Below are 27,762 nucleotides of genomic sequence, written 5' to 3'. Positions count from 1 at the left end.
TGATAATCAACCATAAGCCATTTTATTTGTTATCAATAGGCTAAAACAAAAATGACACAAAAGGCCAAAGGTAAACACATACCTATTGAGAATGAGCAATAACCATCCCAGTCTTTCCAAAACAGACCACAATACACACCAATAAGCATTTCATTTTTATTTGAAAGAGCGTTTTTGCATGTGTTCTGGAATTACAAAAGTAATGCATGGCTTATTGCAGAAAACTTGGAAAATGCAGAAAAGCACAGATACGTATCTGCCTTATTTCTAGCACTATCTGCTAGCTGTCCTACACAGCTACTCTTTCTCTCTTTATACAACACACCCGTGTGTTTTTTATTCACTCGTGTGAAGCATTAATTACTCTATGGACTGGAATTCCACTGGATTCTGTTGACACTGAGTACGGGTACCGATCACCTGTTAGATTCTCAACTTCCTTATCCTTCCTCTCCTTTCTCCATCCCTTTAAGAAAGATCCGTGTCGTGAACAACCTGAAAGCAGGGACCAAGTTTTATGCATACCTCTCCCTTGACCACTTAGCGTGATGGTACTAGAACATTCCTTTTTCTTCCTTTAATTCACTCAACTGTTCTATACCTAGTGTTTAAAAATAAGAAATGTCAAAGCATTACCTCTAGACTGGCAAATTAATAGGCATCTTATGGCAAAAGGGATACTTTAAAGATATAAGCATAAAGGGAACCTGCAGTTTGGTTATGAGGAGAGAAATGAGGCCCCTTATTTGTCAAAATGGGCTTCTCTGAAAGAGTAGCAGCTTCAGATAACTTTCTGACTTTTTTCTCCCCAATCAACATTTAATTACTAAGCACCTCCTGGGTGCCTTTGAGGTCATGTGACAGTTACAAAGCTATACACGATCGGATCCTTTCTTCCACAGCTTCAATCTAACGGGGTGAAAAGACATGTAGGTAAAACTTTGCAAATGAGATAAAACATGTCAAGTGGCTAAGATTGTTAGAATGTTCTGGGAGTTCAGAGATTTGAGCTGAACTCACATCTGATTGAGGGGATCAGGCATTGATCAGTCTTAGAGGAGGCATAAGATATACATATGAAGTGTGTGTGTGTGTATGTGTGTGTGTGTGTCTGTGTGTGTGTGTATAAGTATGCATGGCTAGGCAAGGGAGGGAATTTGAAGCAAAAGGAATAGACTGAGCAAAGGCGAAGGAGTATAAGAGACCAAGAAGTGTTTAGAGAAGAGAGAGGAGCAAATCTTGGCTAAAGAAAAAAAGTAACAGAAGAAAAAGCTGGAAGGGAAGAGTGTGAACCCATGGCTGAGAGCCCAGAATAGCAAACTAGTTTGGACTCTCTTCCCACTATAATTTGGAACTATTTAGTCATTCAGCAAATATTTCTTGATCATCTGCTATGTGCTAGGTGCTGTGATACATACGGTGAGATACAAAAAGGCAAACAGGCATGGCTTGTGGTACAAAAGCAAGGCATCCCTGCTTTCACCATGGAACTCCATGATTACCTTCTAGAAATGTAGTTTAAGCTCGAAGAGGACTTATCAAGAGCAAAACAAAACTGGCCAAAAGACAAATGAATGATAAGGAATTGCTTTTGGTTACTTATTGCTGAGAGAGAAACTATTCCAAAAGTTAGTGAGTTAAAACAACAATGATTTGATTAACTTGCTTACGATTCTGCAATTTGGGATGGGCTTCGTGGAGATAGCTCATCTCTTTGCCACGTGGCATCAGGTGGGGTGGCTTGAACACCTGGGGACTGGCTGGAACGGCCAACTTGTATCATATGTCTGGACCTCAGACTTCATGGTAGGTTGAGTTCCTCAGCTCTCCTCCACATGGCATCGCATGTGGTTAGCTTGGTTTTTCCCTCCAAAATGATGATCTCAGACATTCTTCTTTGTTCCTGGTAATCTGACTTCTTACATGGCAGCTGGCTTCACCCGGAGCACAAAAAAGGAAGCTCTTAAAAAGTAGCTTAAAATTGGTACAGTGGTTATTTTCAGCACATCCTAATGGGGAAAGCGGGTCACAAAGCCAGCCCAGATTCAGGGGGAGAGGTCTACATGGGGTGTGAATATCAGGAGGCATGATTCTTTGGAGGCCCACCAGAGGAACAGTCAACCACAAATCTGAAAGTCAACTCAACAGCATCTTCCACAATTTTAATCAACTAAGGGGCATTAAGGACATAGATGGTTCTGCTCTCCAGCACATACCCTGCCTGCCTCACTCTACTTCCACCTTTTTGCGTTGTTAGCAAAATGTATTTATTTCTCAGGCCGCTACTGATCACTGCATCAAATTCTGAACAGACCTTGCAATATAGTTACAAACAGGCCAACATCTGGGAAGGGAGAAGGCTCTCAGCTGAGAGCCATCCCTCCTGCTCCTGGGCCTATGTCACTCCCTGGGCCTGTGTCACTCCCAAGAGCTCCCAGGTCATGTACCCCAGCTTCAAAACAGGGAGACAGAAAACCCATTCGTGCGTAGCTCCAACTCCCCTTCTGCCATCTGCCATGTCCTGCCTCTCCTGGAGACACCTCAGCCCGCCTCTGTGTTACGAGACCCTGACTCTGGAGAGCTGGAGCAGAAGATGGCATTCCTGGTTTGCAGAATGACATCAAGACCCTTCTGCAGCATTTATTACCGTCTTACATTTTCCATTTCCCAAACTGGACAGAGTTGTCCAGTATGTTCTGAAGGCCAAGCTCAGTGGTAATACCAGAATTTCTATAGGAGAAGATTGGGAGGCAAACTGGTCAGAGGGAATGTTAGAGGGGCTGCGAGATTTTTCTTGAAACTTTTTACAAGAGCCATGTGATCCCTCATAGGACTGGAATTGATCACCAAAATTGACATAATTAGCCAAGAGGCGACAAGTCAAAATATACACTTAGATCACAAATTTAATTAATAAAAATGTGTGCTTAGTACATATAAAAGCAAAAGTTAACTGAGTTCAACTGAGCAGCAGCTGAGGGAGTTTTTTCAAATATGTTTTGGTTTTGTTTTGTTTGTTTTATTTCTAACCATCTGTTAATTATTCCATATTGAGACAGAATCACACTGTGATTAAATACATGTTCCAGAATTCTGTCCATACAGATTTGAATTCTGGCTCCATCCATTCACTGGGTCACCTTGGGCAAGCTACTTAATTTCCCTGTGCCTTATTTTTCCCACTTATAAAAAAAAGATAATAACAGTACCTTTCTCATAGGGCTGTGTGAGTATGAAATAATACTTGCAAAGTGCTTAGGGTCCAACAAATGTTCTCAACAAATGTTCCTTATTATTCCATACATTACTACTAGCCAGTGGTTTTTTAACCCATGCTTTATAGATCTTTTTTTCTCTTTATTAATTCATGTTTGGGATGATCAGGAGGCAAAGACCGCTGAAGATTAGGAGAAGCTAAAGATACCCTCCAAACCCCTTTCTGGGTCCCTTGGCCAACGTTAAATAGATCTTGCCAACAAAAGGTATCAATAACAAAGTGTCAGTAGCAGATTAAAAAAATACTTCAGGTAATACTCTCCTAAGGCTCAGAAATTAAAAATAAAATTAAAAATAAAAGAGAGGTGACAGAGATAAGAAGGAAAAAGCTGAGAAATAAGCACTGAATCTACATATACTTTAAATGTTTTAAAGAAAGCGTGTACCTTCTCATCAAATGTGTATGGGGAGAAAATGAGATATATAGAAGCAATTTAGAGTTTGCTTGGGATATAATTATACAATTCCATGCAATTGCGATCAATTGTTCTCCCAGCATCGTTTTCTATTACAATCACAAGAGGCAGGCAGAAGCATCCGGAAGAGTTAAAAGAGGGGGACTCTCAGCCCTCCTGCAAGGTGCTCACTGGAACAATTTCCCTGCTGCTCTGTGTTTACAGAATCTTATTTGCATAGAGGAACTGCAGGAGCTCTGGATGATAGTGGCTCTGAAAGAAATCAGCAAAAGTGCACGTGAGGGATGGATTCAGTACACCTCCTTGACTCTAGAAGGAGTAGAAAGTTGTCAAGCACAGAGCCTGAAGATGATCAAACTTCAGATTCTCAGAGATCGGATCATTGCCTAACGATCTAAAGCGGAAGTGCCAATAGATTTTGTGCATAATCCTCTGGGCGTTTTGTCACTGACGTTGCATGATGGGTCAGTTACAACTGAAACGTAATTGGCCTGATCATTTTATGGGGAGTGACTCCCTCGTGTGACTGTCTGCCTTCCGGGTTGACACCAGGAGGGCAGGGACCTCTGGGAGAATTCTCTGCTACCCTCTCTAACTCACCAGCTGCCGGCTGAGTTTAGGGTTCCTTTGATCTTCTTCACTCTGGAAGCTGTATTCCTTCCTTTCTTTCAGATATGGAGAACAGGCTCGAAATGTTGTTTTGCAAGCCTGAGAAAAATAGTATTACCATCTTATTGTCAAAAACATTAGAGTTCTATAATCCAAGCAAGGAAGAGCACTGTACCTAATCCATGGTCTGGGGGCTACGGAGGGTATTAAAGTAACTTCTAAAAAAGTTCAAAGACCTCAACCTTATCTTGTTAACCAGGCCATACCACCCAGAACATGCCCCGTTTCGTCTGATCTCAGAAGCTAAGCAGGGTCGAGCCTGGTTAAGAGCCTGTCTACTTGGATAGAAGACATCAGCCTTGAAGGATTTTGCTTATAAAGCGGCCATGTGTATATTTTGGGGCTGGTGGGGAAAACATAACTTTATAGTTTACCACAGCCCTTATTGTCCCATCAAAAGTAGTTCTGGATTCCTAAGTTTGATATCTCTCTCTGTCTCTATCTCTCCCATGTTAAAGAAGACAAGTGTTTGGAGGAAACTTTTGCCCCCAGTGGTTTTGAAACACTCCCCCATTCCAAAGCAGGCCTGAAGTTGATCCAACCTTGTTAGGACATATTTTCTCCAAGAATAAAACAAAAACTCTACAGGGGGTGAGAAGCCAGGGGTGGAAAATCTATACTAGGTACAGCGAGAGAAGCTAATTGGCCTGAATTAATATCGTTGTTATGGGGGCTACTAACCCGGAGACTAAACCTGTGCCTCTCTGCCCCCACTCTCCACTAACGTGAGTTTATCTAGCATTGACAGGTGTTGCTACTGGGCAGGTGGGAGAGCAGCAAATGGAAAATAACACTTTTTTAAAAAAAATATTTTATTTTTAAGTAGTCTCTACACCCAACGTGGGGCTTGAACTCATGACCCTGAGATCAAGAGTTGCATACTCCACTCACTGAGCCAGCGAGGCACCCTGGAAAACAGCACTCTGGCTCAGAGAGGGATGATTCACTGAGCACACGCCTTTCAAGGATTCACATGGACACACTGGCCCAAGCGAGTACAGTGTAACTCAACTGGTGGGTACACAGGATCTAGCATCCCAACAGGGCAGCACCACAGCCCCCTTGATGAATGACACAAAGCTTTCATGCACTTGGTTGGAGAATCACAGACTTACCTTGGCCACCTGGGGGTTTCTGTCCTGTAAATGTATCAGGAGGGAATCTTGGGTCTGCTTAACCTGACTGGTGAAAAATTTCTTCCATTTCCGCCCAACGAAGTCCGCCAATTGCCCAAAGAGGATAAAGGCTGAATATCTCAAGTTGTCATTCTCCTGTGGGTCCCAGTAAAGAAAACAACAAAGCCCAGGTCATTACTAAAAAAAAAAGAGAGAGCATCAGAGAACAACACAGCCATCAATCTTTGTTGCATGGTAGGAGGTGGGTCACCAGATTCAGTCTAAAGCGTTTAGCTGGCTGAGATGAGGGACAGAGAGGAGACAGGTTGGGTCCTCAGTGAGCGTCTTCTCTGGCAGACAAGACGAGACTGGGGGATCTCTATGCTAATTCCAGCTTCCCAGCTCCTTTCTTTATTAGTTAATGTTTTGCCAGTAGAATACATTTATATGGTTCAAAATTCAAAATAACCAAATAGTTATATATATATAACTATATAAATATATATATAAAGTATATTTATAGTATATAAAGTAAGTCACCTTCCTAGCCCTTTCTGCCTGCCACTAATTTTCCCTCCCATGAATGAACAAAGCTATAAATTTTGTGTGTAGCCCTCCAGAAAATTAGGAAAAAACCAGAATAAAATATACATTACATAGTCCCTCGTCACATTTTTACACAAATGGAAGCACACCATGCCACTGTTATGTACCTTGATTTTTCACCAAACAATCTATCTGGGAACCCTTTCCATGTTGCTACCTAAAGGAATTTTGGGGTGGCTGCATTGTAATTCATTCAACCCATCTCCTGTTGATTATTCCCAGTGCTTCTGCAAGGGCATCTCTCTTTGCTTTTGGTCTGAGTTTCCCCCTCCTGTAGGAGAAATAACAAGTGCGTGTCTTCTCTGCCACCCTGCCACCTCTCCCTGCTTTTAGTTCAGTTGGCTGATTTGTCCCCAGAGGTGTGTCACTGGGTTCAGTCCTTTCTTGGCCTGGGACTATGTCAGTGAGTTCAGTCCTTTCTTGCTCTCCAAGATGATCAGTCTAGTCCAAGTATCTCCCTTTTCTCAATGAGGAGACCAAAGTTCAGGACATTCCCGTGACTTGCTCAGAAGTCACACTGTCAGATGACAAAGAATCAGGGAGGTACACAGTCTCCTGGCTGTTGGCAAAGGGATGTTATATCAATGTTACCTAGTCCCATGGAAGCTCCAGGTAAACCAGAGGGAACAGGGCTGAGCTGGGCCTCTTCAGGGACAAGAAGCACATAGAACTGGGGGGTCACAGACACTCAGCAAGATCAATGACCACTGATCATTTCATGAAGTATTAAAAAATAGCATGTGTGACACTTACAGAAATTGCTTTAGTGTTGTACTTTCTTCACTGTTCTACCAGGTGTGTGTGTGTGTGTGTGTGTGTGTAATTCAATTCAACACTACCCTAATGCTGTAAGATGTACAAGACATGTAAGATGGGTGCCTTGTCCTCTAGGGGCCTGACAATCATCTGATGAGAACGCACACACTCCTGGCATAAGGCAGGTAGACAAGAGTGGTAGTCTAGATATAAATGATCAGGAAACAACTCTCCATGAGTATTTCTAGGTTTCTACACATCCAGGGCTTTCTGATAAAAAATTACAGTCAAGATGGGGGGCACCTGGGTGGCTTAGTCAGTTAAGTGTCTAATTCTGGATCTTGGCTCAGGTCATTATCTCACAGTTTGTGAGTTCGAGCCCCGCGTCAGGCTTTTGCGCTGACAGTGTGGAGCCTGCTTGAGATCCTCTCTCTCCCGCCTCTCTCTCTGCCCCTCCCCTGCTTATGCATTCTCTCTCTCTCTCTCTCTCAAAATAAATACGTGAACTTTAAAAAAATTATGGCCAACTTGGGTATTAAAAAAATGATTGCATGATGCACAAGTCCTGAAATTAAGATAGCACCTCCAGAGAGATTTAGAGACATCTCCCCGGAGGTATCTGTTTACATTCCAGGGAAGTAAAGTAGAGACCTTCCTTTCCCAGAGATAACTGGTTTACATTCCAGAGCAAAGGTCTCTCCATCTTTCTGTCTCTCCTAGTGGGAGGAAAGGCGAATGTGCCAGAAGCTGCTATATAAACTTTAAATTTCATAATTTCAAGATTTTTCTTCCTGTCATGTGGTGCAGGTTCATCTGGAGTGTTAGGTGTGGGAGCTTTTGCAAAGTGCTCTGTGAGTAAATAAAAGGTCTGTTTCCTGTTCTACAGGTACTATCTTTCTGTTGGAGTGAGAGAGAGAGAGACAGACAGAGAGAGAGAGAGAGGGAGAGAGAGTTAACTGCAGTATCTCAGAATACCCACAGTTCCAGACTAAACAGTGTACTTTCTGCTTAATCTACCTTGTCACCTGGCCATGAAGAGCACAGTTCATGTAATCAGAGGGCCTGGTTTAATATCCACTTGCTGGCTCTGTGAACCTTGGGCAAGTTACCTAACCTCTCTGTGCCGTGTTTTCCATGTTTATAAAATGAAGATATTAATGGTGCCTACCTCACAGGGCTATTAAGAAGATTATCGGAGATAACCCACGAAAATTGCCAAGCTCCATGCCTGGCACACTGTCAGGGCTCGCTAACGGCTGACTATGGTTATCGTCACATTCATAAGAGAGCACCGAATACATGTTGGCAGTGCTATCATCAACTCTATCCTCACGGGCATATATTCATTCCTCCACAGGAACAAAAACTCCTCAAGGGGTAGTGATGGAATGCTATACTTCTTTATATGTCTTCCTTAACCCCTAGTACAATACTAGTCTCTTAATATGGTTTCTTAATTAATAAGTTAATAATAGCGACCATGTTCTCTGAGCGACATACCCAGGGCTCACGTTTCTAATCCCACTTCGGCTTCAATAACCCAGAAATCTGAATTGTCTCGCTTACATCATCTAGTAAAGTCCTGGTCTGAAGAGTGATGTCTATGAAGAAAGAGCCCAAACTTTTCCCCTGGAACTTGCCCAGGATGATGGTCAGAGTCTTCACACTCTCATGGATGACGTCAGCACTCACAGGGTCATACAGTCCATGCACCAGCAAGTCTAGGACAATTTTCTTATATTTTTTCACCTGTTATCAAGGTTTGAAAAGCATTAATAGTCTAGTAATCTAGGAATTGCTCCCAGTGAGTTGAAAAGCAATCCCACTTCTAATCTTCCAATAACCAAGGACTTGGACTGAGAGCATGGTTTTTTCAGGAACAGCCACAACTCTGGGGCATCTGGGTGGCTCAGTCAGTTAAGTGTCTGACTTCAGTTCAGGTCATGATCTCACAGTCAGTAAGTTCGAGCCCCACATCGGGCTCTGTACTGACAGCTCAGAGCGTGGAGCCTGCTTCAGACTCTGTGTCTCCCTCTCTCTCTGCTCCTTTCCCGCTGGAGCTCTGTCTCTCTCTGTCTCTCAAAAATGAATAAATGTTTAAAAAATTTTTTTTAAAAAGAGCAGCCACAACTCTTATTGCAGTACAAATGCTTCCATTAACCTGACCCAAGAGTCAGCTCAGTCTTGGAAGAAGAACAGAAAGAGCGATCTGGAGCTTGGCCTTTGAGCAGACGAGGCCAGCAAAGGCACATCAAGGAGTGGCATGGGCTGGGTGACCTAGGCATCCAGAGCATAGTGGGTACTTTTATAGAGCATGAGATAGAATGGTCACGGAAGTTGATAGATGCTAAAGGCAGAGGTGGGGAAAACACCTACCAAACAAGCATAATTATTCAAAAATAAATTAAACTCGCCCAAGAGGGCGATGTCCAGGTATGTGTTAATCCCATCTGCAGCCCTGTTTCCCAAGGCTGATAGTACTGAGGTGTGACAACCCTCCAATAACTGCAAATGAGTCACACCCTTGTACAATCTCCTTCCCTTGAGTGTGGAAGGAACCAGTGACTTGCTTCCAGCCTACAGACTATAACAATGATGACGGGATGTCATTCCCATGGTTACGTTACATTACGTGGGATTCCATCCTAGAAGTCATGGGTGCTAGAGGCTTTCCTGCTGGCCTTGGAGAAGTAAGCTCACAGACAGTGAGAGGACAGCCTCAGGAGCTGAGGTGGCCAGCCAGCAAGAAGGCAGGGACCTTGATCCTACAACTGGAAGGGACTGAATTCTTCCAACAGCCACACAAGCTTGGATGAGGAGCCCAAACGTCAGACAGAAATGCAGTCTGGCCCACCTTGACTATAGCCGCATGAGATCTTGAGCGGAGGACCCGGGTAAGCTGTGCCTAAACTCCTGACCCAAGGAAACTGCAAGATGATGACCGCCAGGTGCGCGGTGATCTGTCACACAGCAGTAGGTAATCAGTACATGAGGTGCCATCTCCCATGACTGGGGACTTCAGGCCATCAAGTTGGCTGGGCGCCATCTTCTCCTACCTTGTCAGGGGTCTCTGAGGCCATCGCTCCCAGGCCTCTCATTGCCATGTGACGCTTTTTAGCATTGGGGTCCTGGGCTCTTTCTGCCAAGATGAAAACCACGTTCTTCAGAGGCTCCTGCTTCTGGAGACTCAGTGTCCAAGAGACCTGGGTAGTAAGCCAAAAGTGTATTGATTTGGAGAATGTTCAGAGTCAGACCCACCCTAGCCCAAGCCCTCCCTGTAAAGAAAATCTGTGTTGCCTGCTCGATTTAGCCCTTCTTTGTCCTGATTTTTGCTGGAAATATATTAGTGTGATCTACACAGTGAAGAAAATGGACGAAAGAGGACATAGGCAGAGAAAAATAATGCAGGGCTGGTGTTGAGGTAGGTTGGGGGGATTGTGGCAGGTGCCCTAGCACCACTGAGGGTGCGCTAGAGCTCAGAAGAAAGGGGGCTTTGGACAATTGCTGTGAGCTGAGAACAGGGACCCTCCATGGGACAAGGAATGCCGTACTGCTTCCATCTCAAAGGAAAGAGTTTCCCTGACCCTTCTTTCTCCTCCAGCTCTTCCCATTATTCTGCTGTACTTCAGAGCTGAACACTTTGAAAGATATGTCTATACTGGTTTTCTCTGATTCCTCTCTCCATGATCCCTTGAACCTTCTGGGATCAGGATGACGGCCCCACTAAGTCCAAGGGTTCGTGCTCGGCACTCATCCCCCTCAGCCTCTCAACAGCACTTGACTCAGCTAGCAAAGCACATCTACCAACATTTCAGGGCACCTGAGGGATGTCCCATCCCCAGAATGCATGCATCTGAGCAATTAAGATGAGGAAAAGAAGGGGCACCTGGGTGGCTTAGTCGGTTAAGTGTCCGACTTTCGCTTAGGTCATGATCTCACGGTTCATGGGTTCGGGCCCCGCATCGGGCTCTGTGCTGACTGCCAGCTCAGAGCCTGGAGCCTGTTTCAGTCTGTGACTCCCTCTCTCTCTGACCCTCCCCTGCTCACACTGTCTCTCTCTCTCCTAGAAATAAATAAAACATTAAAAAAAAATTAAAAAAAGATGAGGAAAAGAAATGCATAAATAATGCAAATTGGGGAACACTGTATGGTTGACACAGGAATCCACTTCAAGGATGAAACTCTAAGCGAACGTACGATTCCCACTCCAGGAAGGCCCCAGTGTTCTATGCCTCACACACGTAGCGACATGTGCTGGAGTCAGAGCCAAGGACAATGCAAGATCCAGACAAGATCCAAGAAAAAGCCTTAGTAGCAAGGGGCTAGAGGCTGGACCCACAGCCCTATTGGGTATTTTGCTGATCACCAAGTTTCATCGCTATTTCTCAATATTGATTGCACTGCATTCTATATTTTTATTATCATTAAGTGTGCAGCAAGCTAAATTCTTCCCAGCTCATCTTGTTCTCCTGCAAACATTCTGCAGAGTTATAAGAAATGTCATCAAGCGTTTTGTCAGCAGGAGCATCAGCGGAGCCGCTGGAACTAATTCAGACCAGGCGAGCACACTTTACAAAGTGGCTGGTGGGGAGGGACGTCTGCGTACAACCTGTGGTGACAGACCTTGGAAAAGAAAGACACCATAGACGTCCTTTTCTTCTTAGGTGGGGCGGGGGGGATCGGCAGGGGCTGGCTCAGGATTCTTCTCTGTGTTTGGTCCATGGGACTAAAAGAAAAAACACCAAGAATTGTCATACGAGCCACACACACTCCTCCAAGACTTGTCCTCAACAGGCAATGCCATACAAAGCACTATGCCAGGGTAAGGACACAGAAGTAACATCCCCGAGGCTTGTCCTCAGGAACCAATCCCCTTGCTGAGGAGATGGGACAGTCCCATGGAAAGATAAAGAGCAGGAAGAAATGCAGCGGAAGCATCCCGATGGGCTGTCTCCTGGTTCCCATTCCATCCCAGAGCCCCCTCGTATCAGAATCTCCAAAGAGATGAAATAACGACTCTGGCCCCGCACAGATCCTCACGAGTTAAAGTAAGAAATAGCCTGAAACTTTGTGTTTTTTAAAGTTTCCCAAAGGACGCCTGGGTGGCTCAGTCAGTTAAGCATCTGGCTTCAGCTCAGGTCATGATTTTACCATTTGTGAGTGCGAGCCTCATGTTGGGCTCTGTGCTGACAGCTCAGAGCCTGGAACCTGCTTCGGTTTCCGTTTCTCCCTCTCTCTCTCTGCCCCTCCCCCGACTCATGCTCTGTCTCTCTTTGTCCCTCAAAAATAAATAAACATTAAAAAAAAAAGTTTCCTCAAGAATGTACCTTGGTACTGCATTTTAGAGGGGATCTGGATATCATCTCTTACAATTTTGAAATGTACGTATCTTTCAGTGACCCTTGCATCCTGCCGATACACTGATCCATCAGACTTTCAAACACATAAACACAGGATACACACTACCACTTTGTAATGAATGACCTTGGTAATGTAATGTCCTTTAATAGTTGTAACTATTTCATAAATAAGTTACACATATATATTACAGCTATACAACTACAGGGTAACTACTATGCAGTCATTTAAAAGAATATTGGGCAAAAAACACTATAAAACACTTAAAAGAAAAATCTATGTAGGTAATATATGTTAATAGACATCATTTTTTGGAAGGGAGAAAAAGAATATTGGGCAGATCTACCTATGCTAAAATGACTTCCAAAACATGCTATTGAGTGAAAGGTGAAAATCAGTATGCTACTGTTTGTGTTAAAAGAACAGGAGAAAGGNGGTAGAAAAATGAGCAAATAGGGTAGGAAGAAGACTTACTTATTCATACTTTTTTTTATAGCTACAATATTTGTAATTTTACCATGGGTATATATTATTTAAAAAATATATTGTAGGGGTAGCTGGGTGACTCAGTCAAGTGTCTGACTTAAGCTCAGGTCATGACCTCATGGTTCGTGAGTTCGAGCCACACATCAGGCTCACTGCTGTCAGCAAGGAGCCTGCTTCAGATCCTCTGTCCCCCCCCTCTGCTCCTCTGCCCACTCACATTTTTGCTCTTTCCCTCTCAAAAATAAGCATTATATATATAATAAAGAAATATATATATATAATAAATATAGCTCACAAAGTGATTCTGATCTACAGCCTGATTTGAGGTGTACTAGTATAAACAGTATAAACTAGTCTGAACTAGTATAAACCAGTGCTTCTCAGACTTTAATGTGCACTAGAATCAGGAGAGGATCTTGTTGAAACGCAGATTCACTCAGTGAAGGTTTCAGATGCTGCCTTTCTTATAATCTCCTGGGGGGGCGCCATTGTTCCTGGTACGAGGACCACACTTTGAGGGCCAAGACGTAAAGTTATGAGCCACAGGAGTCAAGAGAAGGCTGTGGGCTGGAACAGCTGGTAAAGACCCCCACTGCATGTGGCTGGGCTTTAGAGGCGAGGCACACAGCACACGGAATACATCAGTAGTACTGTAATGATGGCATATGAGACGTGGTGACGACGCTTACGTTCGTGCTGAGCACCGAGCAATGTATACAATTGTCAAGTGACTGTGTTGCATACTGAAACTAATATAACATTGTATGTTAATTATATTTCAATTAAAAAACAATATGGGAGTGGGGGGGTGGGGGAAATGGGTGATGGACATTGAGGAGGGCACTGGTTGGGATGAGCCCTGGGTGTTTATGTAAGCGATGGATCATGGGAATCTACTCCCGAAGCCAAGGGCACACTGTATACACTGTATGTTAGCTAACTGGACAATAAATTATATTTTAAATAAGTAAATTTAAAAAAACTTAAATAAATACATATATATGTAAGGGGTGCCTGCGTGGCTCAGTCGGTTAAGTGTCCGACTCTTGATTTTGGCTCAGATCATGATCTCATGGTTCAGGAGACGGAGCTCCACATCGTGTTCTGCGCTGACAGTGCAGAGCCTGCTTGGGACCCTCTCTCTCCCTCTCTCTCTCTGCTCCTTCCTCTCTCTCTCTCTCTCTCAATAAATAAATAAACTTTAAAAAACCAATATAACAATAATGAATCTGGCAAAAAATACTTTATAAAGTTGGTTAACAAAGTCCAAAATTAACAGCAAAAAACACAAAGAAATAAAAATAAAGGAGAGGCAGGAGCATGTTTGACACATTGGGATTGCAGAGGGGTTCCGCGTAGTTAGTGTCATGGCAGTAGTGGTAAAAACAGTTAAAATAGGAGAGTGCAAAAGAGAAGGCAACAGAAAGTAGTTAAAGGCCAGCTGTGCAGGATGTTGACTGCTAAAGAGATCAGTTTCAATTGTATTTTGTACTTAAGAGTGAACTGTTGTGTTTTTTTAGAGAGGTGAAATCCATGTAACATACAATTAACTATTTTAACAATGTTGTACAACCACCACCTCTATCTAGTCCTAAAACTTTCTCGTCACCCCAAAAAGAAAACCCCATTCCCATGATGAAGTCATTCCCCATGCTGCCCTCCCTTGCAGCCCCTGGAAACTGTTTTTATACCTTCTGTCCCTATGGATTTACCTATTCTGGGTATTTTATATAGAATCATACAATACTGTAACTTTTTGTGTCTAGCTTTTTCTCTTTTGGTATAAATGTTTCTGAGGTTCATCCATTTAATAGCATTTATTGGCATGTCATTCCTTCTTACGTCTACGTAATAGTCCATTCCAGGCATACCTCAGTTTATTGCACTTTGCTTTACTGCAGTTCACAGATACTGCGTTTTTTATAAATTGAAGACTTGTGACAACCCTGTGTCAAGGAACTCTAGTGGCACCATTTTTCCAATAGTATTTGTTCACTTCGTGTCTCTGTGTCGTATTTGGTGATTCTTGCAATATCCCAAATGTTTTCATTATTACTATATTCCTTCTGGTGACCTATGATCAGTGATTATGACTTGCTGAAAACACAGATGATGGTTAGCATTTCTTACCAATAAAGTATCTTTTTAATTAATATGTGCATTTTGTTAGACATAATGCTATTGCACACTTAACAGACTACAGTATAGTGTAAACACAATTTTTATATGCACTGGGAATCCAAAAAATTCATTTGACTTACTTTATTGTGATATTCGCTTTATCGCAGTGTTCTGAAACCTGACCCACAATATCTTAGAGGTATGCCTAGATGGATATACCACGTTTGTTGATCCATTCATATCATTGCTGATAGACACTTGGGTTGTATTCACCTCCTAATTATTGTGAACAGCACTGCTATCAACACTGGTGTACAAGTATATGTTTGAGTATCTGCCTTCAGTTCTTCTGGGTCTATACGTAGGAGTGGAATTGCTGAGTCATATGGTAATTCAATGCTTAACTTTTTGAGGAACCCCCAAGCTGTTTTCCACAGTGCCTGCGCCATTTTACATTTCTACCAGTGATGTGCATGGGTTCCAATTTCTCCACATCACCAGCTGTTATTTTCCAGTTGATTATTATTATCATTATCATCATCATCATTTCCATCCTAGCAGGTGTGAAGTGGCATGTCCACGTGGGTTTGATAGCACTTCCCTAATGACTAATGGCTTCATTTTATGCACTTGTTGGTGATTTCATTATCTTTTCCAGAACAATGTCTATTCAAATTTTTGCCTGTTTTTTATATGGGTTGCTTGTTTTTGAGTTGTCAGGTTTTTTTTTTTAATGCTTATTTATTTTTGAGGGAGAAAGACAGAGTGTGGGGGGGAGGTACAGAGAGAGAAGGAGACACAGAACCCGAAGCAAGCTCCAGGCGCTGAGCTGTCAGCACAGAGCCCGCCCAACAAAGGACTTGAACCCATGAACCACGAGATCATGACCTGAGCCGAAGTGGGACGCTTACCCCACTGAGCCACCCAGGCGCCCCTAGATTTCTTAATATATTCTGGATCCTGGGCCTTCATCAGATATGCAATTAACAAGTATTTTTGTCCCACTCTGAAGGTTGTCTTCATTTTCTCAACAAGGTCTTTTGATGCACCATCATTTTCAATTTTGACAAAGTCTAATTTATCTATTTCCATGGCTGTTGCTCCTCATGCTTTTAGTGATGTAAGAATCTATTGCCAGATCCAGAGTCATGAAGACTTAACCCTGTTTTCTTCCAAGATTTTTATAGTTTTAGCTCTTCTGTTTAGATTGTTGATCCATTTTGAGTCCATTTTTGCATATGGTATGTGGTAGGAGTCTAACTTCATCAGAGCCATTGATTTTTGTTTTGGTTTAAAAAAAATTTTTTTTAGTGGGAGAAATAAAACGTAAGTGCCGCAGGGGTTCTCCACCCCAGGTGCAATAAAATCACCTGGGGAACTTTGAATCTCCTAATGCACTGGCTGTACCAGAGACCGAGTCTATCACCAACTCAGGCATCAGTAATTTTTAAAACTCACGGAGTGATTCCAATGGGCAGTCACTGAGCTAGGGCGACGAGTGACCAGTCACCTTGGTTTGCCCTGCAGTATTGTGATCTATAATAAATATATATTTGGCCTTTGTCCCCATTCCTGGCAGAAAGCTCCTGGAACCCTTGGAATTTCCTAAGTGGTTACAGTGATGGAGGCATCTTTTGTCATGTTAACGAGGCTACTTTCAGAAAGCCCTTTCTCACCAAAGGATAAAGCTGGTTGCCAAGGGAAGTGGAGGGTTGGAAACTTCAGTCCCACCCCCTTCTCTAGGGAGGCCAAGGAGGCTGGAGATGGAATTCAACAACAAATTACCGATTATTCAATCATGGTGATTTAATCATGGTAAAATGAGGCCTCTACAAAAATCCAAAGGCGGGGAGTTCAGAGAGCTTCTGGGCTGTTGAACACGTGGAGATTTGGGAAGAGCTGCACACTCAGAGAGGGCATAGAAGCTCTATGTCCTTGCCCCATAACATCACCATTTGCATCTTACATCTGGCTTTTCCTGAGTTAAATAAACTGATGGATGATTCAGTAAGTAAAATGTTTCTCTGAGTTCTGTGAGCCATTCTAGCAAATTCATCAAACCCAAGGAGGGGCATGTGGGAACATCCAATATATACTGGTTGGTCACAAGCACAGGTGATACCCCATACTTGCAACTGGCATCTAAAGTAAAGGGAGAGGGGACAACCTTGGGCTGAGCCCCTAACCTGGGGATGTGACTCTGTCCCTAAGGAGATAATATCAGAATCGCATTGAATTCTAAGACACCTGGTCAGTATCTGCTGAGAATTGGAGAACTGACTGGTAGTGTGGAAAAAACACACACTGAGCCTGGACCTGAGGGGTTTCCTGGAACATGGGATTTTAAATGCTAAGACCAGGAAAGTCCTGGGCAAACCTGGACATATTGGCCACCCTACCTACTGTACTTGAATTGCAAACTTATTTAAACACAGGCGGCTGACAAAACCCAGCCGTGTTAAACAGCTGTGCTTCGGAACATTTGACTCTGACCTGAAGTGCGTGAGGATTTGGTTTCTCCACCATCTCTCCCCCTCGGCCCCTGCTGGTTTCTGTAATGCTCTCCTGGTCAGAAGACACTGGAGAGATCCATGGAAACACCTCTTCACCTCCAGCCCCTAGTCTCTATTTCTTCCACATCTCTGGTCAACAGACCTCCCCTCACTACTGCAATGGGGATCTCAAATAAAAGCTCAGAAAAAAAAATCACCCCACCGATTAGCAATATTGTCTTTGAATAAAGACATTTGCATAAGCTTTATATTACATGAACCCAGCGGTTCTCACACCTGAACGTGCATGTGTGCGAATCACACATGGAAGACTTGTTAGAACACAGATTCCCAGACCGGATCCTCAGAGTTCCTGATACTGTACATCTGAAGGAGGACCCCAAACCTACATTTCTTTTTATTTAAGTTGACTTATTTATTTTGAGTGAGAAAGAGAGAGCAGGAGCAGGGGAAGTGTAGAGGGAGAGAGAGAGACAGTCCCAAGCAGGCTCCACGCTGCCAGCGCAGAGTTGGATGCGGGGCTTAATCTCAAGAACTGTGGGATCGTGACCTGAACCGACATCGAGTCAGATGCTTAACCAACTGAGCCACCCAGGCTCAAATCTACATTCCTAACAAGCCCAGGTGACGCTGGGGGGCTGCGGGTCTGGGGACCACACCTTGAACACCACTTCATTCAGAGAAAGAGACTATAGCATTACTCAGCCAGTCTTCTCCAGAATGAAAGGATTTAAAAATTCACACTGCGACAAAACATGCTTGTTTTTTCCCTTTGGTGGTTTTCTGCACATAACCTTCTGTTTCACTAGAACCTGCCACCCCTTGGGCCGAATGCCCCAGATCAGAGCTAACAAGCGTCTGACCGTGGGCAGGGGGAGCTTAAAAGAAGCAAAGGTCCTCAAGCTGAGGGCTGCTCACTCAGGAGGGCACAAGCCTCGTTATAAAACAGCTGGTGTGTCTGGTTCTGGGGCAGAAGGAAATCACGCCTGAAACTTTTCTCTGCTGAGAAGGAAAGCAAACCTGACTCCCTGGTCATTGTGCTGACTTCTCTTGTAGAAGTAGCATAGCAGGTAAGGCTTTTAGCCAACCAGACACCTGCAGCCTTCAGAAGCCAAGCATCCAGACCTGTCACATCTTTTTGTATATATGTATAGTTTATTTATTTTGAGAGAGAGAGAGAGCACAAGCGAGGGAGGGACAGAGAGAAAGGGAGAGTGCGAATCTTAAGCAGGCTCCACGCTATCAGCCCAGTGCCCGATGTGGGGCTTGAACTCAGGAATGGAGAGAAAATGACCTGAGCCAAAATCAGGAGTTGGATGCTTAACAGACTGAGACACCCAGGTGCCCCCCTATCATTTCTTAATAGGCATGTCTAGAACCTAAGGTCATGGAAGGCTCTCAAGCAGTGCCAAGTACGTGAGTGCTCTTCATGGTGGATTCAGTATGTGGTTAGAAAAACATGCAGGAGGGGTGCCTGGGTGGCTCAGTCGGTTGAGTGTCGGCTTTGGCTCAGGTCATGATCTCGCAGTTCGTGAGTTTGAGCCCCGCGTCAGGCTCTGTGCTGAGAGCTCGGAGCCTGGAGCCTGCTTCAGATTCTGTGTCTCCCTCTCTCTCTGCCCCTCCTCCACTCATGCTCTGTCCCTCTTTCTCTCAAAAATAAATAAATGTTAAAAATTTTTAAAAAGAAAGAAAAACATGCAGGACCCCACCCCTACCTTACCACCTCTGCTAGCAAGCCCATCCTGCCTCCCTACCTCCCCATTACGAGATAAAAACTGTGATCTAGTTCAGGCTCACAGGTTATCAGGACCCATCTTGATCTCTGGTGCAGGAAGAGTGAAGTATTTCCCACAGTGTTGGTTGGGTCTCTGACATTAGAATCCCCTGAAGTGCTTGTTAAAAACTCCAGGCCTCGTCCAGAATTACTGGATCAGAATCCCAGCGTGTGCAGGGCCTGGGCACTGGGTTTTTTACACTGTGTGATGGTACACACACTGGTATGTTCTCTACAATAGAACATAAATCACCCCAGAACTGGCATACCGCACACCTCACGAGAGACCCCAGAAATCAGAAGAGCAGCTGGGGGCCAAGAGGGTATAAGAGGCAGGAGAGTGTTGGTGTCTTCGCAGGGAGCAAGGCATTGACCACATATGTTCATGAAGCACACTGAATTATTTTCACAATAGAATTAAAATCATACCGAGCTGCGCAGGCTATGATTTGTATACTTTTCTTTAAAAGTTTCCTTAGAAAAGAAAACAACATAAAAGTGACTTTGGGGTCCCCAACCTCCCCACCTGGAGCTCTGCGGCTCTTGAGTCTACAGCTGCCACCATCCACATGCACTCCTTCCTGCCCGTCATGTCCCTCCGGTCTCCTTCCCAACACATAAGTCCTTTACACCCAATCCAATCAAACAAAAGAATAATTTCCATCTGTTGCAATGCTGGATGGCAGAGAGGAGCATTTTAAACAGACTGTGAATAAACATAGTATGTATATGGATTCAGAGATTTTTTTAAAATGTTTGTTTATTTTTGAAGGCGAGAGAGACGGAGTGTGAGCAGGGGAGGGGCAGAGAGAGAGGGAGACACAGAATCCGAAGCAGGTTCCAGGCTCTGAGCCGTCAGCAAGGAGCCTGCCGCGGGGCTGAAACTCCCGGGCCGTGAGGTCATGACCTGAGCTGACATTAGACACTGAACCGACTGAGCCACCCAGGCGCCCCGGATTCAGAGATTTCTTGGGTGCTCTAACTCCATCTGCAAGCCCAGTCACCCCCCACACTTTGCTGTGAGGAATTAGGGTTTTCTGGCGGGCTGGCTGGGTCAGCACAGGTGCCTAGGCCAGTGGGACTGGGCCTGGGAGGCCACCTGGCTGCTTTGAAGCCAACAGCATGGCTCTGCTTGTAGCTTCCTGTATCCCTGTGTGCTTTCTTCAGCCCATTCCTCTTCTTCCGGGAAGTCCTCCCTGTGCATGCTAATGCCCTGTCCCCTGGTTTTTGCTGTTCCTGAGACCCTGGAGCTTGTCTTCATGGCCACGTTGTGATGTCACCTGGTCTTCCTGCACACACACAGATTTAGGGTGATGCAGAAAACTGCTTTGTGGGGCGCCTGGGGTGGGGATTGGTCTGTTGAGTGTCTGACTCTTGATTTTCCTCAGATCGTGATCTCACGGTTTGTGGGACTGAGCCCCGCATCGGGCTCGGAGCTGTTGCGGAACCTGCGTGGGAGTATCTCTCTCCCTCTCCCTCTGCCCCTTCCTCTCTCTCAAAAATAAATAAATAAACTTAAAAAAAAAAGAAAAAGAAAACGCTTTGTATTTTAGGCTGACTCCCAGATAACTTCTGTATATTTAAATTCTTCTGACTCAAAATATGAGGTTTATGGTCAATAATCCTTGAACTTAGTGAAACCAAAAGGTATATTATAAAGGCCAAAATTACAAAATACTTCGATCATTTCTGTAAAACAAGGGGAAGAAACTGTTAGATTTCTAACAATCCTCCCAACACTGACCCCATTAATGATAATAATGATATTAATAGATACCATTTATTGGGCACTGTGTATGCTGGGCACGATATTTAATACTCTGTATAGACTGCAGGAGGCGCTGTTTAACCTGCCAGGTTAACTGTATTCTCCAGGCCCAACCAATGCTTGTGGCTGCCGGTGCTCACTCCTAACTTCTGCTCCACTGGCCCTGACAAGCTTACCAAGAACCAGTTTCTGACAGCTGTGCTTGCTTTGGTAACGGTGACACTGAAATATTATAGACATTGATGAAATAAGAATACACAAAGAAAGGAAGTTATTTCTCCGAAAGCAAAATGGAACATTTCGGAAAGATTCAACAACAGGAACTTAGAATCGGTGTGGACAGTAAACGTTTGCAAAGAGTCTTAGCGGAACAATGATTGGAATTTGAATCGCTGCGCAGGAGTGACTTTACACGTGTCTCCCCTGGTGTCCTTAAGCTCCCATTCTACTGCAAGAAACCAAAACCAGAACTCACAGAAGAAGCATTATGCGTGTGCCTTATGCAAAACAGCTCAAAACCCGCCAGCTGGCGGATCCAGATTCAAAGAAAAGACGATGGCCCTACATTAAAGACTGGGAAATGCTATATTTTAAGGTGAAATATTTGAGACGCGCATCATCTTTTCTGATTCTCTGCTGTAATAAGCTTCTTCCATGAGCTCTCCAGTCCCAATCTTTCAAATGAGAGGCTTTCCCCATATTTGATTTAATCTCCACAGTAATCTTGAGAAGTTGGTTTAATTATGTCCACGTTAGAAAAGAGGGAAATGGAGTTTAGGGTAATGTAAACAACGCATATCAAATAGCTCCACGTGGCAGAGCGGAGCTCCAGCGTCAGCATCACTACTTCCCATCACTGTGCGCTAAGCCTGCGTCCGGCTCCCAGACTGCGCTCTGCGTGCTCGCCAGCTAAGGACACGCTGTGTCCACACCTCGGTGTGAAGCACCAATGTCTCGTCTTCAGTCCCCTCCCTTCCCAAAGCTCTTTGATGACTTGATATAATGATCTACAGTCTACCTATTCGTCATAGATGAGATTGACAGTTTGTGAAAAGAAAAAAAGATTGGCTTCATGGTCAACACTGCCCACTTCACTTTTACAAAGAGAATGCCAGGGACCCGAATGGCGTTCCAGAAAGGCCCGGGGAACCCAGAGAGACCTCTTCCCGCGGCTGTCTGAGTGACCCCGGCCGCAGCGGGCCTTACCTGCGGCGGTCACGTGGTCAAGTGCGGCAGGTGCGGCCAGAGCGCAGTCCCGGGGGCTACTCTGAGCTCCGCTGTTCCGGGGTGGTCGCCAGGTGGGATGACTCGGCTCGATTTTCCCAGCCCTGAATTCCTAACATAGCAGAAGGGAAATGGGACGGTGAAACAGGATCTGTTCAGGACAACGGGTCAGCACCGAGTGTCGGAAATGGAGACTCACAGGGAGAAAACTGAAGTTTAGATGATGGTATTGGGGTGGGGGAGGGAATTGCCCCCGAATACCGACGGGATTGTTCCTAGGCGTTGCAAGCATCACTTGTGTCCTTTACTTTCCCAAACTGTGCTGAGATGTTGTTCCCCCTTCCCCTGGCTGTGCTTGCCCCGTTTTCTTCCCTCATTCCGAGTCTCACCCACACTTTGTAAAGAAAGGACTGCAGTTCTGGGCTCTTCCCCTGCACCAAACGAAAGGGCTCTGCCCAGAGCGGTTTCCCCCGTGACGCCACTAGATGGCAGCATCACCCAATGGGCGGATTCCAGGCTCGCACACAGCTGCAGCTGCAGGCCTGCCTTCCCTAATGCTGTTAGAGCCGCATTTAATCTAAGGATGGGACACTGTGTTCCAGGCCAAGCAGCTCCTTTGTGACTGATTGGTGCACCGACAGCTAGGGCTCTCACGCTGACGCCCCTTTCCGCTCAACAAACACCATCGGTCCTGAAAGGACCGGTTTAAACTCTCAACCAAACTGTTGATTTATTGCTAAAACAAAACAAACAAAAAACTGGGAATAATAGTACTTGCAAATTTGACAGCCTCCCCTCCCCCTCCCGTTCCTCCTTCCCTGGACTTCCCAGAAATCTGTTTATCAATAATTATTTATTGTCTGGCCTTGTGTTTGCCAAGGTGGGTAATAAAAGAACGAAGAAAAAAAACTAAAAAAAACTAAAAGAAAAAAGTTACATTTTCAAAGCTTTAGGTGTCCATTGTTATGCTAATAAATGTTTATTGGCTATTTCTCTGTGCCAGACATTGAGGTGACTATTACACAGACCATCTCACTTGATTCTTACAACAAACCTAAGTACTCCTATTATGACCCCCGTACTAAGGATGGGGAAACCAAGGCCCAGAGACACAATCTTGCCAAATGTCATGCAATTAATTGGTGGCAGAGTTAGAGTTCAGCCACAGGCAGGCTAATGTCACAACTTAGACTCTTAGCCACCATGCTACGCAGTGGGCAAGCTTGGGAAATCCAATTAGGACATACGCAGACGATGTAACCAAAGAAGTACGTCAGAGCGGAAGGTTGAAAGAAAAAGTGGAGAGAAGGAAAAGCGATGCCCTTGAGAAAACAAGAAGAATGAAGCTAACACAAAACCCTCTCTGGACTGGGTCCACCGGGCATGCGTGGTGACCTCTGAGAATGCAGTTTCAACAGTGACAGAGAAGGCAAGCCAGACCACAGGGCTATGGGGCTACGTGGAGAGAGGAAATTGAGATGTCTTGCTGCAATAGGAAGGCAATAAATAGACTAGAAGAGAGACAGCAAGGTCACGCAAAGGCGTTCCGGTTTTCTTGCGTGCTTTTTAGAATAGAATAGAGTCTGGGCACGTTTGAAAGCAGTTGCAAGGGAGGCTTGGGTCTTGCAGGTGGTGGAAAGTGGAAGAGGAAGAGGCAGAAACAAAAACAAAAAGAAACCTACGCGGGTGGGTGGTCCGGGGCACAGAGGAGGAGGGAGAGGAGGGAAGAGATGCCCCCTTATGTCTGAAAGTGGGAGACACCACAAGGATGGATATACATTAACACACACATGAGAAAGATGGGCAAGTTTAATTCTTCCAAGTTAGCCATCATCCTTCCTTAAAGCCAGAGTTCAGTTATCTGCCAGAACTGGGAATGAGACTTGAGAGGACATTTTCTTATGCTGAGCTAATCCATATAGTGCTTAGAAGGACCAGAAAGCAGATAAAACTAAGTGAGGCAACAGAGGCGGCTGGAGAAGGGAAATCCCTGCCAAATCTCACTGGGGACCCGGGACTGAATTACCCGCTGCAAGGGCAGGAACACAGCCGATACTACATATGACCCCTTATGTTTAAAGTTTCTTCTGTATTCAGGTTTTAAAATATTTGACAGAGAAATAGTGCCTTCTTCATTTGCCAAATGGGAAAATTAAAGTGCAGATAAGCTCTCCCGGTTTGGCTTAAAACCACAGAGAAGATCAGGGACAGAATCCAAACTCGTGCCTAGGAAACTTAGTGATCCAACTCCAACTCTATCAAACACTTCCTACAAAGGGGTGGGCACAGCCAATGGCCCCACAGAGTTCCAGACACAGCACAGACTTGGGGAGCAGCCACATTAAGATGTGGAGCCCGACAGGGCTAGGCTTCTCCTAAAGTGGCCTTGGGTCGCAGCACAATTCTTCTGGGAATTAGGGAGTTTCTTTGATAGTTTGATTGCAATATTGATACACTGATGACATGTTGTCCTTCACACACCATCATTATTTAATTTTATTGTTTGATGACCCAATTTTCATTCTTAATTAATATTTCCTTATCTGCAAAAGTACATTAGTGGGGCTGATGTAAGTAAAAAAATCAAAAAGTATAATTACTTCGTCTGCATTACTGATGAAAAGGGCAACAGGCAGCACTAAATCAATCAACAGCTCACTTTCGCTTTAGACTCAGGAAATGAGAACAAATAGTCACCGATCAAATGGCTTTTCTCCAGTGTGAGCATTTTCAGAGGCCCTTCCTCCTGCGATTGGAGCATTGTCTAGGCAGGAAACTTACCTAAAAGGGAGGGTTTCTCATTTCCTCCCTCTCCTCTTCTTTTAGGAAATCCCTCCGGGTCTAGGCCAAACCCTGTCCTGATTTTCCCCTCCAAAAAAGAAATAAAATCGTCTGCCTGCTCAGTCACAGATTGGGAATACCAACTTCTCATTCAATCGTTGTTCATTCTTCACGTGTTTGTTGATATCTTACTTACCACAAGGCACAGTGCTCGCCAGGTGACACAATACTCAGACTGTGCTCTCCAGGAGAGAGGAGAGAGAGGAGCTGAGACATGGTCTCATGAGTCCAGAGAGAGGAGCCCACAAGGAGCATGGAGTCAGGGGGCAGTCCATCAAGATACCCTTCACAAAGGAAGGAGCATCCGTCCCCGGGCTTACCAGAAACAGAGCTCAGCAGAGGAAGACAGAGAAGAAAAGCGTTCCAGGAGGCAGGTGCAGCACGGCTTTGGGAGCCCAGGTGGATGACCCGGATGCATCAGGGAGCCTCGTGCTTCCCAGACTCTTCCAGAAGTCGCCAGCAGCAGTGGCAGAGCCCAGAGCTGGCTCTCCTCAACCTTCAGCACTGTGTGCTTCCCATTCTACTGTGTATTTGTCTGTTTTCTTAGAAAAAGCCATGGTCATTTTGCACATCTTTGCATAAAGTAAGTGCCAGAGGGAGAAGCACCGAGTTTATTTGTTGGCTTCAAATACCATCTAGCACAAGGAAGCGGGAGCCTGGTGATAGCCAGGTGGGGTGAGTGGAATGAAGGCTCTCCAGTTTGACAGACTCTGGGACAGAAAGTTACTGTCAGTTGTTTCCTCGTCTAACTGACTGGCTGTCCTGCCTTTCTTTTTCCTGATTTTATTACTTGACGGTCATTATCAATACCGGAATGTAAGAATAAGTTACAACTCCTCCTTAGGTAGCCTGAGATGATCTCTGGAAATGGTTCTCTACTCTCTTGACCCAGAAAACCTTGACCAATCACGCAAATCAAGAGGTTCAAATCTCTGTGTTCACTTTGAGAACAGCCATGAAACAGCCCAGACGATCGAAAGTATCTGAAAAGTCACTAAGTCCCTGAAAGGTGTCACTTTACAGAAGCAATGCGTGCCACTCCATCGTGACTATGGTGTGGAGTTCAGACTAGACACAGGTCAGTGGCCCCAAAATAGTACTACCCTTGCTGAAAAATACAGTGAGTAATGCTGAACTTAAGAAGTTAGATATTGATTCATTGATCATTGAGCTCATCCAGGTGGACAAGGCCCGAAAAATGTGCCTCCGGATTTACAGAGCTCAGGGTCAGGTTAAACTCCTCCTGCTGCACTGAGATGATCCTTACTGAGAAAGAACAGATTACTGCACTGAAGAAAAAGATATCCCAGAAGAAACTGATAAAAACAAAAAACTTATGGGCCAGGAGTACATTCAGCATAAAATAAATGTCAATAAAGGGTTTTTGGTTTTTTTTTTTTTGAGAGAGAGAGGGTGCAAATGAGTGAGGGGCAGAGAGAGAGGGAGAGAGAGAGAGAGAGAGAAGTGAGGCTCACCTGAAGAAAGGCTCACCACCAGAAGCGGGGCTCGTGCTCCCTGAGGCAGGGGTTGAGCTCACCCAACGTGGGGCTCGAACTCACAAACCATGAGATCATGACCTGAGCCAAAGTCAGATGCTTTAACCGACTGAGCCACCCAGGCACCCTCTTGCCAGTGAAGGTTTTACAAAAAGTTCAAGCTTAACACTTATCCTATCTGACATATTAATTACACCCACACCATCACTCATACCCCTACTTCTAAAAAATTATCATCAATGCCTATAAACTCTTTCAACCTAACTGGTTAAATCTATAGCAATCAATGAACTGTGTTGAACTACAGTGTTTAAGAGAATCGCTTGAATGCGGAAAATGCCCCGTGCTACCTTACCTGATCCAGGCAGTGAGGAGCTCCGCGCCTGCCTCCTCCACACTCATCCGGATAGAAGATGAATGTAACTAATCCCAGGAACATCACCGTCCTTTAAAGGAGCCTGGGGCCGGCCAAACTGCATTTTGTCCTTGAGGATGAAACATGGAGTGAATTAGAGTTTTATCACAAGACGGAAATAGATAATAAGACCTTTTTAGGCTATCTACCCCTGATAATTGCTACAGATACATTTCATGCAGGTTTGCAAACTCTGAAAATTCCCACATTAGTTTCCTATTTTGCAAGGGCCCGGTGAGAAAGCTACGCGCACTTTATTGTCGAAGACAATAGACAGCAACGCGAGAGGCCTCATCAACCCCATAGATATGACCATAAGTCACTGCCCCTGCTTTTAACAGCCCAAAGCATTCTTATGCTGTGTGTCACTTGGTCCTCTAGCTCTGAGGAGGGGGTCGTTCTCATGCTCCTCGACAAGTTGGGAAACTGAGGGGCAGGCAGAGTGAGTGGGGGCCTTGCCAGGAGTCTCAAATCGAGTTGGTGGGACTGGAGTCTCCGAGTTTGGCTTCCTCTCTTGCCTTGACCAGCCAGCGGTTCTGTGGATTCTCCAGATCATCTCTTCAGGCCATTCTCTGTGGCCTTTCCCTCCTCCCATCCCTTCCTTCTCCCGCACCTTCCTTGTCTCCAATTTCTTTGTCGTGGACATTGCCTAGTATATTCCTTCTTCTTAAACGGCCTTAAGGCTGAATTTCCTCTTCCTTCAGTTTTACATTTAAGGCAGAATCCACCAAGTGACAAATGTGTAGGCATTTTATGACACAATTTCAGGCACAATTTTACCGACAGAACAGTACACCCATGGCCAACAGTGCTTGAATATGTGTTGTGCTTCTGTTATTAGAAATCCAGCCTGTCATTGGGACAGTTGACTCTTCCTTGAGGGACTGGAGAAGGCTGTTGTAATAGAATGTCTTTTATACAGCCCACG

The 27,762-nt window shown here is 44.7% G+C and overlaps 1 protein-coding gene across 3 annotated transcripts; it reads right to left on the bottom strand.

The window, feature by feature from the left end:
- On the bottom strand, window positions 1-26,823 carry MRO (maestro). Of its 3 annotated transcripts, none has more exons than XM_077777603.1 (8): window positions 26,775-26,823; window positions 22,065-22,194; window positions 11,462-11,564; window positions 9,895-10,041; window positions 8,405-8,587; window positions 5,477-5,632; window positions 4,293-4,400; window positions 1-1,930 (listed from the first exon to the last, which is right to left on the bottom strand). In XM_077777603.1, the coding sequence occupies exons 3-8, from the start codon at window positions 11,558-11,560 to the stop codon at window positions 1,802-1,804; spliced, it is 822 nt and encodes a 273-aa protein (XP_077633729.1). In that variant the 5' UTR covers window positions 11,561-11,564; window positions 22,065-22,194; window positions 26,775-26,823; the 3' UTR covers window positions 1-1,801. The 3 variants fall into 3 exon arrangements, with proteins under 3 accessions (XP_077633729.1, XP_077633731.1, XP_077633730.1); XM_077777604.1 differs by lacking the exons at window positions 1-1,930; window positions 26,775-26,823 and adding exons at window positions 3,625-3,944; window positions 22,282-22,386; XM_077777605.1 differs by lacking the exons at window positions 8,405-8,587; window positions 26,775-26,823 and adding an exon at window positions 22,282-22,386.
- Between the last annotated feature and the right edge of the window lie 939 nt (window positions 26,824-27,762).

This window comes from Crocuta crocuta, unplaced genomic scaffold (assembly GCF_008692635.1).
Source record: "Crocuta crocuta isolate KB4526 unplaced genomic scaffold, BGI_CrCroc_1.0 scaffold36, whole genome shotgun sequence".
NCBI lineage: Eukaryota > Metazoa > Chordata > Mammalia > Carnivora > Hyaenidae > Crocuta > Crocuta crocuta.
The sequence above is the reverse complement of the archived record's forward strand: the minus strand, read 5'-3'. Positions and strand labels throughout refer to the sequence as shown.